General features: G+C 58.1%; 1 protein-coding gene across 2 annotated transcripts in view; it reads left to right on the top strand.

Annotated features, from left to right (window-relative positions):
- Positions 1 to 7,690: 7,690 nt before the first annotated feature.
- GSE1 (Gse1 coiled-coil protein) overlaps positions 7,691 to 12,478 on the top strand; it is a 79,659-nt gene continuing 74,871 nt past the window's right edge. For both annotated transcript variants that reach the window (XM_015874198.3, XM_015874196.3), the window contains exon 1: positions 7,691 to 9,878. In XM_015874198.3, the coding sequence (XP_015729684.2) occupies positions 7,959 to 9,878 (1,920 nt within the window). In that variant the 5' untranslated portion in view covers positions 7,691 to 7,958. The remainder of the gene's footprint in view (positions 9,879 to 12,478) is intronic.

The following is a 12,478-nucleotide window of genomic DNA, read 5'->3' as shown; positions in this document are numbered from 1 at the left end:
TGGAGCTGCTGACTCCTTGTGCAAGCAAGTTTAAAATAGGCCACGCTGTTCCAACCCGGCGGCAGCCAGCTGGCCCTGCAGCCACCCCACTGCAAAACAAGCAGCAGCGGGAGCCCCAGCACCATCACACAGGGACGTGACCCGGATGGCAGCAGCTGGGACGGCACGGTGACACTCTTGGCCATGCGGGTGGGATGTCACCGGGGGTGAAAGGTGCCCAGCTGGATGGGGGCACGCGGGGAGCATCCTCTGCAATAGCATCGCTGCAGCCATGCCCTTCCTCTGCGCCCTCGGGGACACCCAACTGATGCTCCTATTGTATTTATTTCTTGTTTTGGGGGTGGTTTTTTTAATCATACAAAGCCTGGAAATGGGCCCCAGGTGGGCTGGAACTCGAGGTGCTGTGGGGCAGCAATGTGTCCCCTGGGGCTGCCCGGTGCCGTTGGCCCCACGCTGCCTTTCCCGTGCTTGGCGGTCCTTCGGGGACAGGAAGTGCTGCATTGTAAGGCGGCCTTCCAGGATTTCCTGCAGCAGAGCAGGATGCGGCCGTGCACTGGTTCCAGGGGAACCTGCAGCCCTTGGGGATGTTGGGGACACCCCCCTGCTGCTCCTGCCCAAGTCACCCCCATGGCAACACCCAGTGCTTGGGGCAGTTCCTATGGCACTAAGGGGGTGCTGGCAAAGAGATGGGAACATCAGCCCCTGCTGCTCGCTCTCACCCAGCATCATTCATCCCACCTTGGACCAAAAGTGTGATGCAAAGGAGGCACTGGGATCCCATGGGTGATGCGAGGTGACTCCCATGAGAGTGGGGATATCACCCTGTCCCAAGCCAGCGTGCACATCTGCTCTTCCTTCCAATGTCTTTAGGGAAAGAAGGAGAATAAAAGCTATCCATCACTGGGGACCAAACTGGTGCCATCTGCTCAGCATCAGCCCAGGGCTGGGGCATCACCTCAACCCAGAGGGGTGCATTGTTCCCCATGGCTGTGGCTGCTCACCCTCTGCCCCCACAGCAGCCACAGCACGAAGGTGACAGCCCGTGGTGAGGATTAATGGCTGAGTGCTGCTCGCCTCTGAAAGAGCTCTGCACCTTGGCCGGGTGGAGGAGGAGGAGGATTTGGCAGCTGGAAGAGTGGGGATTAGAGGAGATTTGCTGGATCTCAAGGAGCGAGGTGCCAAGTTCTGTTTGCTGGGGGACCCCGGAGGACGCTGTTGTGTCCCTATCAGCTGGCTGCAGCTCTCGGGTACCAACTTTGGGTGTCAGTGCTGCAGGGCAATGGCACGCACAGCGGGAGCGCGGCTCCGCCAGCAATAAACAGCACTCAGCGCTCAGCGGGGCCGCGTCGGGAGGAACTGCTCTGCCAGTAAGCACCGTATTTCCCTATTTATAAACACAGCTCTGCATTGAGTCTGGGGCCCTGACTCTGCAGGAGCTGCTGCAATTGTCTCTCTGTTTTGTGCTGGCAAAAAGCATTGCGGCGTGCAGGGATGCTTGTGGATGAGCTGCGATGTTCGCTGCATCCCCCAGCTCTGAGGTTGGTCCTTGTTACCCAGAGGTGTGTGAAGCCTCAGACAAGGCTTCGGCTTGGTTTAAAATAAGAAATCATGCTGTGATGTCGCTGGGGTTGTTGGGTGTCTGCATGCAACGCAGCAAATGCAACAGTGGCTGAAAGCTGAGTGATGCAAGAGATGTTAGAGCAGCGATGCTCTAACAGGAGGCATAGGGCCCTGCAGAATGGGACGCCCCAACCCCCCCTTCCCCTTCCCCTTAGTGTATGCAACATCCAGCGCAACAAGGAGCGAGCATCAAAGGGAAATGCCTGAGTGAAGCCACAACCCACACTAACAACACACCAAGCCCTCTCCCCTTTCGTTTCCCTCCCTCCCCTCTTGACCTTGAGGAATGCTGGAAGGTGTCATGTCATCAGCATTTCCCAGCCGCTCTCTCAGAGCTTGTTGGGGGGGGGGGGGAGGGATTTTTCTTCCTTTGGGGCACCCTGCCAAGAATAACAGCAGACTCCAGCAGGTCGGCACAGGAAGGGAACGGCTGGAACCTGATTTGCAGTCAGACGCTCACAGAGCCAGAGCGCGTTTTATTGGAGAGGTCTCCGGGGAGGCATAAACCTTCCTCCCCCCCCCCAAAAAAAAAATTATAAATAAATATAAAAGCCTTTCCGATGAAGCTGTATTTTTTAATATATATATTTTAAAAATCCTTTAAGATTAGCTTGCTTTTAGTTCACGTTGTGATTTACTAGGGAGGGGTCCCCCAGCCCTGCTCCCCGATCTCATACGGGGTTGCTGCGATGGAACACATTGGCACAAGGGGTCAGGATGCAGCATCCCTTGGGACGGCCACATTTAGCAGCAAAAAGGAGGCAGAGGGCACGATTTGTCCCCAAGGTGATAACATGAAGGTTCAGAACATCCCCAGTGCCCCTGAACCGCAGCACACATCCCAGCTGGAGACCTGCACGTGGTTGGGAAGAGACAGCAGTAGAATTGGCGATGCCTTAGGGAGGAACACAGCAAGAGAAGCATTCAGAAAAGGAAAGGGAGGAGCTTGATGGCAGTGGGCATTCAGGTGGTTTGGGCTCATGGCCCTGTGCCTCAGTTTCCCCATGCTGAGCCATGCTCCTCAATGGGACGGCGCTGTGTTTGGGGACATGGGGTACCCACGAGTGGGTGCAGCAGCTGTGGGGACACCAAGCAGTGCATCCCATTGCTGCGGGGCCACGACGCAGCTCTCAGCTCCTGTAATTCCTTTCCCAGCTGCGTTGCCTCATCGCCATGACCAGGCAGTAACCGGAGCAGCTCGGCGTTTTGCTGATGGAATGGTTTTCCATCGGGAAATGCAGATTTCTGTGGGAACATCTCAATCCCTTTTCACCAAAATTGTTTTCTTCGCCGTCGGGTTGATGGATCCAAAGTGGGAATGCAGAGGGATCGACTGTGAAAAGCAGGGTGATATAGCAGCAAATCCAGGGCTGAGGAGGTGCACTTTGAAAGTCACAAGCTTGAGAACTGCAAGCCAGAAACCAATAAACCATTGTATTAACCTCAAACATTCTTTCTATCTGAATTTTGGAGGAGGGCTCAGCCTCTTTGTATCCTTCCCATGCATCTGATGCTGTCCCATCCCACGCTCCCCAGCCTGGCCCCGGCTCCCTGTGGGTGGTGGAGGCACATATAGGGGTGTGGGGGGGGTGTTAGAATGGGCAGGGGCTGTGAGCTCTGCTGGCTTTTGGGGTCCTGGATGATGAGGATAGGACACAGCTGGGGTTGGGGCTGCAGACAGTGAGCAGTCAGGAGGAGTGGGCTGAAAAGGCTCCGCTCCCCCTGGGAAAACACATGCTGGGATCTGGTGAGGATACGCATAGAGGAGTGTCAGTGCTGCTCCACTGAATCTGTCCCCATCACCCCGTGGGTGCTGGGGAGGGGTGGACAGATGGCATCTTCCACCGGTGAATAACGGGCCGGGAATAGAAAGCTGAAACCAGAGCCCACGTCTTCCCATTGCATCTTCAGCATCATGTGAGCCTTCTGCACATCCCATGGCTTGGCCCTGCTGGAAATAGCCCGGAGCTCACACTACAGGGCTGGGCACACAGCTGGTGGAAGGGATGGTTGCAAGGCACCAGGACGGGCACACAGCCCCAACACTGCTGGCTGCTGTGGGATGCAAACTGCAGAGGTTTGGTGCCAGCCCCACACGGTGCCCTGTGGCCCTGAGCGGCTCTCCTGGGTTTGTACCATCACTATTTATGCCAACACACTGTGCTTTCCCTTTCCCCCCCTCCTTCTCCCTCTTTCCTCTCCGCCCTCTTTTAATAGCAGCCTCTAACAGCCACACTCATTCTTCTTTGTTGACCCGGCCCTTTGGCATCAGCATTTGGCATTTGCAGAGCAGCTCATTCTAGAAGAGGAGGGGGGGGGGGGTGAAAAAAAAGAAAGAAAAAAGAAAGAAAAAGGAAAACAACCCTCTTAAAATAATAATAATAATAATTTTTCAAATCAAGCCAACCCAGGCCTTGTGTTGGAGCAGCAGCTCCCCATGGCTCCATGCGGTGCTGCAGGGGGATGCTGATGGGAATGCATGCAAAGGCTGAGAGTGGAGCAGTGATTTCTCAGTGCATGGAGCAGCTCAGCCTCAGCAGCAGACCCTGCTGCTCCCAGGGTGGGGGGTTGCTTTGCCCTGTTTATTTCTGCTGCTCCTGCTTGCACCGTGCTGGCTGGGAGCATCCCTGAGTCACCTGCATGGCTGCACAGGGAGCTTATGAGGACCCAATGGGGATTTCTAAGCCAAAAGACCCGCTGAACAAGTCTCTGGAGTCCAAAAAAATCACGTACAAGTTAAAGCAGCCGATGAAGCATAGACACACATATAATACATATGCATTTCTATGAGGCTCCTCTGTCTTTTCCTGCTGAAAATAAGCGCATAGATCAACCTTAAAAACAAAAAAACAACAAGGGAGCCAGCAGAGAGAAAAACACAGCTGCTGAGCACAGAGTTCAAGGTCACTGAACTCCAGGCCAATGGCCCAGCATCACACTGTGGCCCTGCTGCCAGCTGTGCCCTGGGCAGGTGACACAGTGACACTCAGGCTGGAGCCTGCGTGCCTCAGTTTCCCCCATGGGGATGGTTCTATCTATGAGGTTGGATTTGTGCATTCAGAGCTGCTGGTTCATTTTCCCCTGACCCTTTTCCTTTGCACAATGGGGCTCTTCCCAGCTCTGCTGCCTCCCAATTAGAGAATAGACTCTTTGGAAACATATCTCCTTTTCAGACCCTAGACCCCATGGAGGATTATCTGGGGGGGGCTGGGGGAGCAGTCATGCTGTCTCGAAGGCACTGTGTTGTTTGAAATGCTCTTTAAGGCACTTGGTGACTCACAGCAACAGCTGGAAGGAATAAGCGGTTGGTAATTTCCATATTAACCTCCAGGTCCTGGGGACAGGGATCTGCAGCACGTGCCTGATTGTGAGGGTGTGCTGGATGCTGGCAGCACCGGGAGCAGCCTGGGGTGGGGATAGGGATGGGGATGGGGATGGAGATGGAGATAGAGTTGGGGTTGGTGACAAGGATGAGGTTGGGGATGGGATGAGGATGGGATGTGGGGATGTAGACAAGGCTGTGGACATGGGTGGTCCCAGCACAGCCAGCCCTGGCTTGCTGCAAGCTGCCCGGCCCTCAGGGGCTGTTTGCACAGCACCTTGCACAACCAATGCTCTCTCCCAGTCCTGATGCAACGTGGCCACACCGAGGCCACGCAGAGACCTCCAGTCCCATTGGGTTGTGTGTGGGGGTGCAGAGCTGCTGAAGGTGTTACAGAGCAGCAGACCTCACTGTCACCCTCCCTGGTCCTGGGATAGCCTGAAAAAGGCTGGCTCTGATGGAACACTCCCTGCCTCCAAGGGAGCAGCGATGGAAAATCCTGCGCCAGCCCCGTCTCCATCCCCGCTCGCCCCAGGGGACGCGCTTGCCGCCAGGGCATATGTTTTCAGTTCTTGCCGAGGCTGACTTGAGAAATTCTCTCTCCCTCCCAGCTTCTCTGTTGCAAAAAAACCAGCAACCGCAGGCAGGGCCGAGGCGGCGGTGGATGATAAATGAGCTGCTCCGGCCGTGTGCAGCCAAGGCCCCAGGAAGCTGCTCCCAGGCTACGTGCTGGTGGGATGCGGGGCCACAGGGGGGCTGGGGGCTCATGTCAATCTATGGAGTGACCATGGGGACAAAGAGAGGTTCCGGCCCTGCTGTACTCCGGTGCTTGAATGCAGTGTGTTGTTTCTTTGCCCATCTGCAGCACAGGCGGGACAGCATCTGTCGGCCCCACGTGCAGCTCCTGGGGGGGCAGAGGGGCTTTGGGTTTGTGCTCCCTGGGGTCAGCAGGGGGAGAGGCTGCAGGATGGGTGAAGCCTTTCCCTGCAGTGTCTCTGCTCAGGGTGCTGCTGCTGGTGGGGGGACTTTCCCCTGTGTTGGGGTTGCATCCCATTGGGTCACATCAAGACGTGTAATGAAATCACTGTATGGAGACAGCAGCGCTGGAAGGGTGAAGGGATGAAGCTGGGAGACCTTTAAAGAGCATTCAAGTCATGCCCGCCCCGCCACGCGCCGCGCTCCCGACGCCCTCACCGCATAGAGCAGCCTCAACATCAGGCCTATAAATAAATAAAATACAACGAGGCCCCGCTGTCTTCTGGAAAACCCTGAAAAAAAGCCGCTCTGAGCCAGCACTCCCAAGGTATCGTGTTCTCCTCCTGGTGTGTCACCTTCCCCCCCCCAACCCCCCCATCCACACGGCTTTATTGCCTGAGCCATCTGCGTGGAAACTAGATGCCGGTCCCTAAAGAGCCTTTAGTGCCCCCTGCCCGCTCTCCAGCTGATGTCACACAATCTGTTTGATCTCAAGGCCAGTGACCGGGGTGCGCCGGACTCCCGGGCAGGAGGTGACACATCAAGGGTTGGCTGAGCCCAGTAGGGTGCAGTGACTACAGCAGGGTGACCCCATGGGTGACAAGAGACCACGGGCAGCAGACCTGCATGTCCCACCAGGGCTGGTCCCTTGACCCCACTGCAATCACTGCACCTCACTCAGGGTTCAGTCCTGCTCGGTGCCCTGCAAGGACAGCAATGGGGACATCAGTGTGACTTGCCATAAACTCAGTGCTGCTTGCAGACAGCCCCGCTGCAGCCCGTATATCTTTTTCTTATGGGGTGACCCACGCTAGGTGTGCTGGCAGGATGCTGGGGCCATTAATAAGGCAGGTTTCAGCACGGCCGGACCCCGCTTCCTCGGTGCCTGTTGTCCAAGGACAGCAAAGTGCTTTACAAGCACTAAATCTTATCACGGGCTGTAAGGCAGGTAAGGATATACCGGGATTATTGCATGCGTCGCTGAAACGCGGCCAGCTCCGGCTGAGAACACATCAGCTATTTACCAGCGAGCGGCAAAGCGATGCAGCATTTTAGGGCCAAGCGGGAAATAGAATCTTGGTATTGAACTGGAACAGCAGCAAGACTTTTAAATGCAAAATAAATTACAGGGGACGGGACTCGGTCGGGGCACTGAGTTAATGTCTGGTGCGCTGCGCTGCGAAGGACAGGGACGGTGTCGCGCTGCCGGCAAGGGAGGGGGGGGGGGACGCAAAGCTCGTACAGAGGGGGGTGGGCGAAGAAGGATGGAGAGGGGTGCGGGGCAGCTCATGAATCCCCCGTTGCTCTCGGTGGGCTCCGGTCGTGCCCCCCCCCTGCCCACCCCCGACCCTCCCCAGCTGGGAGGTCGCGGTGGGGGCGGCGGTGCGGGCCGGGAGGGGCCGGGCCGGGGGCTCCGTGGAGGGGAGGGCGGTGCGGTGGTGCCGGGAGGCGGTTCGTAGCCGTCCTTCCTCCGCGCCTCGCAGCGGCACCCAAACTTTCGCAGTGAACTTTTTATCCCGTGTTTGGGTTTTGTTTTTTTCCCCCCTCTTTTTTCTCTCCCTTCTCACCTCCCTTCCCCCTTTTTTCTTTTTCCCTTTTCCTCATTTTTTTCCCCATTTCTTTTTTTCTTTTTTTTTTTGCCCTTTCACTTTTTTTTTCTTTTCCCCCTTTTTCCCCTATTTTTTACCTTCTCCCCCTATTTATTCCCTTTTCCCTTCTTTTCTTTTCTCTCCCTTTTCCTTTCCCTTTTTTTTCCCATTATCCTTTTTTCCCCCTTTTTATTTTCCTTTCCCCCCTTTTTCCTTCTTCCCCCTTTTTTCCCCCTCCCCCCCTTTCCTTCCTTTTCCTTTCCTCCTCCTTTATCCCCTTTACTCCCTCCAACTCCCCTCCAAACACTTTTTTTTTTCCTCTCTTCCACCCCTTTTCCAACCCAGGAGGAGGGCGGGCGCGGCCCGGAGGGAGGCGAAGTGGGGGGAGCTCCTCAAACCCGCCCCCCGAGCCTGCGTGTCCGGCGGAGCCGCGGGATGAGCCGGGGGCGGCGATGAGCTCGGCGGGGCCGGGGGCGGCGGCGGCGGCGGCGCCGCTCTCCCGCAAACAGCGGCTGATGGCCGCGCTGGCGGCCGGCGAGGGAGGCGCAGCGGCGGCTGCGGGCGGCCCCGGGGCTCCGCAACCCCCGTCGGCGCCGCTTTGCTGCTTCATCTGCGGCGGCGGCATCAGCCGAGGCAAAGAGCTGAAGCTTCAAGTGAGACCCCCCCGCGACCACCGGCCCTTCTTTCCGTTCCTCCAGCATCAAGAACCGGCGCCCGGAGCCCGCGCCGTCTCGGCGGAGGGTTGCGCCTTGGTCTGCGCCGTCTGCCGCTGTTTCCTGGGAGAGCAGTGGGACTCCTTCGAGCGCAGCCGCACGCCCGTGGAGAAGCGCATGTATTGGCTCAAACGGCCCCACCAGTGCGAAGCGGCGGCGGCGGCGGCGGGGGGCAGCGGGCTGCGGCGGGGGGCTCCGGGCTGGGACCCCGCCGCTCCGCCTCATCGCCGCGAGGAGGAAGAGGAGGAGGAGGAAGAGGAGGAGGAGGACGAAGGGCCGGTAGCCGGCTCTGAGCTCTCCGAGCTGTCCGACGCCGAACCCCTCTCGGAGCCCGAGGGGGCGGGCGGAGCACTCAGGGCCCCCCCGGTGGCAGCGGGGATCAAGCGGGGGGCGGCGTGCTGCTCGTCGGACAGCGAGATCAACATCACCAGCGAGGAGGAGGAAGGCGAGGAGGAGGACGAAGGCGGCGAGCGGCCCGTTTGGGCACCGGGCACTGCCTGCTACATCTGCGGCAGCTCTTTGGCTCCCGGTGGGCAGCACCGGGTCCACGTGCAGAAGCAGGAGAAGAACTCGCCGGCTCCTTTTTTCCCATTCCTTTGGCTGCACAGCCCCCCGCCGGGCGCCCAGCCCCTCTCTCCGGCCGGCAGCACCCTGGTGTGCCCCTGCTGCTTCTCCTCGCTCATGCAGCAGTGGCAGAGCTTCGAGCTGGCCAACGTGCCCGTGCTGCAGCGGCTCTACGTGGTGCCCCTCAACGCCAACGCCATGCCCAAGGGCCGCCCCAGGGGGCTCAAAGAGGATGGAGCCGCTGTCCCCCCGGTGCCCGAGGCGTGTTATTTGTGTGGGGAAGAGTGTGGCAAAGAGGCGAGGCCGGTGGCGGCCAAGATCACCAACGGGAACGCCAAGAGCACCATGCACTTCCCCTTCCTCAGCCTTCTGCCGTGCCCGCCTGGAGCCAAGGGGCTGAACAAGCACTGGGAGGTGAGCAGCTGCCGCAAGTGCTATGGGGTCCTGCAGGACCTGTGGGCCATGTACCGTGCGTGCCACAACGAGGAGCTCATCAACTCGGTGCAGAGCTTCCTTGGGAGGTACCACCAGGTGTTCTCTGCCTCAGAGCCAGGTCACCCCATCGGCAAACCAGGAGGTCCCACCTCGGTGTGTTACATCTGCGGGGCTGAGCTGGGAGCCGGCAAGGAGTTCCAGCTCAACGTCAACCCTCCGGGGCGATTTGGAGAGAAGGAACCATTCTTTCCCTTCCTCACCGTCTACCCTCCAGCCCCACGGGCACGGCCGGCTGACTCGACGGGGCTGGTGGCCACGTGTGTGCTGTGCTACCACGACCTGCTGGGCCAATGGCTTCAGCACGAGGGCAGGAACTCCCAGCACCCCAGCAGCGCCTGGTCCCGCCAGTATAAAGTGGAGACCTTCGTCTGCTTCTTCTGCCGCCAGGAGAAGAAGCGATGCCTTGGATTAAAAGCGGTGCAGGTCGCCAGGCTGCCTGTCTTCCTCTACACCCTCCGCGTGGCCAACAGCCTGCTGGTGGATGATGGCAAGCAGTTGACCATCGGCGCGTGTGCTGAGTGCGGGGCCGTGGTCCTGGCTGGCAAGAGCGTGGCCCCTCCGGAGCTGCTGGCCGTGCCACCCCCGGCTCTCGTCCCCAAGGTAAGGCATCCCCTGTCCCCTTTGCTCCCTGTGCTGTGACGGTGCTGCCAGCCAGCAGGTGACATAGATGGATGCTGTCCTTTTGGGTTCGGTCCCGTTGGGGCAGTGCTAATGAATGGGGTGCCTTTAGCAATGAGCTTTCGGAGCTGTCAAGCCAACAGGGAGCGGATAAATATCCTTCCAAGAGGATTCCAAGAAAAATCCTTCCAACCTGGCCTTGCGCAGAGCCATCTCTCTGAGGTGTTGGCACCAGCTCTGCATGAGGGAGGTGGGCTTGTTTGGCATCCAAAGTGGCCGGAACCAAGGAAATCCTGAGCGTGGACCTCTTGCAGCCATGGATAACCAGAGCTGCTGTAGGGCTGCCCATGCTCGCCGCATCCTCTGCAGATGGAAGGAGAGCACCGCCGAGGAAACTTCCCACGTTGTCTCCGGTTTTATAGGGAGCCCCAATCAAAGGGTTTCCTCCCGCAGCAACCCGAGCCCTTCCTGCAGCTGGGAGGCTGATGTGCAACTGTGGGGTTACGCAGGGTGCTGCAGGGCAGCGCCTGGGAAGTTGCACAGGAGAGCAAAGATTTCCTTCCACCAAGTTTGCATTCCTTCTCCTAGAATGGGGGAACTCCTGCTTTTAGCCCCGAATTTCCAGCTTGCGGGTGCAAAGCTCCTGGAAAGCAGCTGTTCTGTGTTTGCAAAGCAGGCCCCAGCCCGGGCGCAGTGAGACATCACCATCCCAAATCCTCAAATGAGTTTTCAAAGCCTTTCGGCTCAGTTCGTAGCCAGAACCCCGCAGCTCTCCGAATAGAAATGCAAAACAGCCCTCCCCAGACAGCGCTCCTTTTCACTCCAACCTTCCCAGCCCCATCACAACGACCATTTCTACAAGCCATGGGCTCATGGTTTGGTGTCCAGCTGTGTCGTTTGGGAAGCTGCGGGATAGGAGAGGCACCAGTGAAGGGAATCCCCTGGGATCCGTTGATTTTGGGTTGTTTCCCCGTTCTGCCTGGCTGCCATCCACGCGGTTCCCTTGTGGAGTGAGGGTGATTCATTGCATCTTCCCTCCTCGGGATGCTGCTTGCTTTTGACGCAACGTGCCACGTGCGCGGGGCTCAATGGAGCAAAGATGTGTGGGTCCATCCCCACGTGCTCACAGCTCTTCTGTCTGTCTGTCTATCTCCTGCTCCATTAGCATCTGGCGGTGCTGAGGGGGCTGGGATGCAGGCGAGCATCCCGCTGTGCTGACCCAGGGGTGATGCACCAGCAGCTGGGAATCAGATCTGCACATCCCCAGCTGGGGGTGGCCCACACCTCTGCACACCAGGATAAGGCATTTCTGAGCACTCCATTGTGGGGATGCAGACATGTGAGCCCTCATCCCCAGCAGCCCAAGCCCCAAACTTCCCATTGGACTCTTGTCTCTGACCTGAGCAGCACTGAAAAGCTTTTGTGCGGGGCTGTGAAAAGCAGACTGAGGGGGGAGGACGTGGAGGTTGTGTCGGGGAAGGGATGCTATTCAATGCCTCCCTCTTGTTCCTGGGTTTGCTGAGCAAATTAAGGGGCTGCTACAATGAGAGCAGTGCAGGAGGCAATGCTGCTTAGGGCAGGCTCTGGGATTGCTGCAGTTTGTGGGGCTGTCCCATGTCCTGGTGTTGACTGTCCCATTGCCTTTTTTCTCCCTATTATTGTGCATCCTGTTAACATGGGGGTGAAACCACCTCCCTGTCCCTCCTTTGCAACCAGAGCATGGTGGCTTACTGCTGCACTGGCCTGCAGTGGGGTGACCTATATGGTCCTACTGCACAGCCAGACACACATGTGGGCACTAGGGCCATTAGCACTGAGCTGCTAATGAGGGAGCCCAGCACCTGAAGCTGTGCTCTCAGATGTGTGCTCAGTGTGCACCTGGGGACTGTGCTGTCCTCTGTAGGTCCCCTGACCTCTCTGTGAGCATCACCTGCTGTCAGGGCAGGGTTTGTGCTTCCCATAGGCATCTTCTGGATCAGGAGGCTCAGCTCTGACCCTGGCTGGGGTTGTTGCAGGGGGCACCTGCCCCAGGGTTGCAGGTCAGGAGGGTTCAACCCCTTTCTTTTGGGCTTTGTCGTGCTGTGTTTCAAAACAGCTGTTGGGAGGCGTTCGCCTTTCCCTTTGAAAAGGGTTGCTGGCTGACTTCAAAGAGCTGCTGTGCTCTTGGCTAAGCCCTGTCCCAGTGCACGTCAGCAGAAATGGTGCTGTAAAAGCAAATGCAGGAGGCCAGAGGGAAGCCTGACCTCCTGCATTGCACTGTGTGAAACTGCCGGGGAGGGCGTATGGGTCTCAGGTGCGTTGCAGTGCAAAAAAGCTTCTCGGGTCGTGGCCTGGGGACCTTTGCTTTCATTGCATCTTTGCTTCATTTTGAAGCAAACAGACCAAAAGCAGCGGGGTGAGGTGCCAGCCTGGTGGTTGCACGCTCCCTGCCAAGTGGCTGCTCCTCTTGCTCTGTGTGTGGGCTGTGCAGGGAGGAGGGGGGAACAGGAGAGCAAAGGGGATCCTGCTCTGCCTATAGAGTCTTGGTTCCAACTGATGGTGGTGCTGCTGTGGGTTGTTGTAGATGACACAAGGAAAAAGTG

Source organism: Coturnix japonica, chromosome 6, assembly GCF_054131305.1.
Source record: "Coturnix japonica strain WE chromosome 6, WE-NBRP24, whole genome shotgun sequence".
Lineage (NCBI taxonomy): Eukaryota > Metazoa > Chordata > Aves > Galliformes > Phasianidae > Coturnix > Coturnix japonica.
Note: the sequence above shows the minus strand (reverse complement) of the source record. Positions and strands in the feature narration are given on the sequence as shown.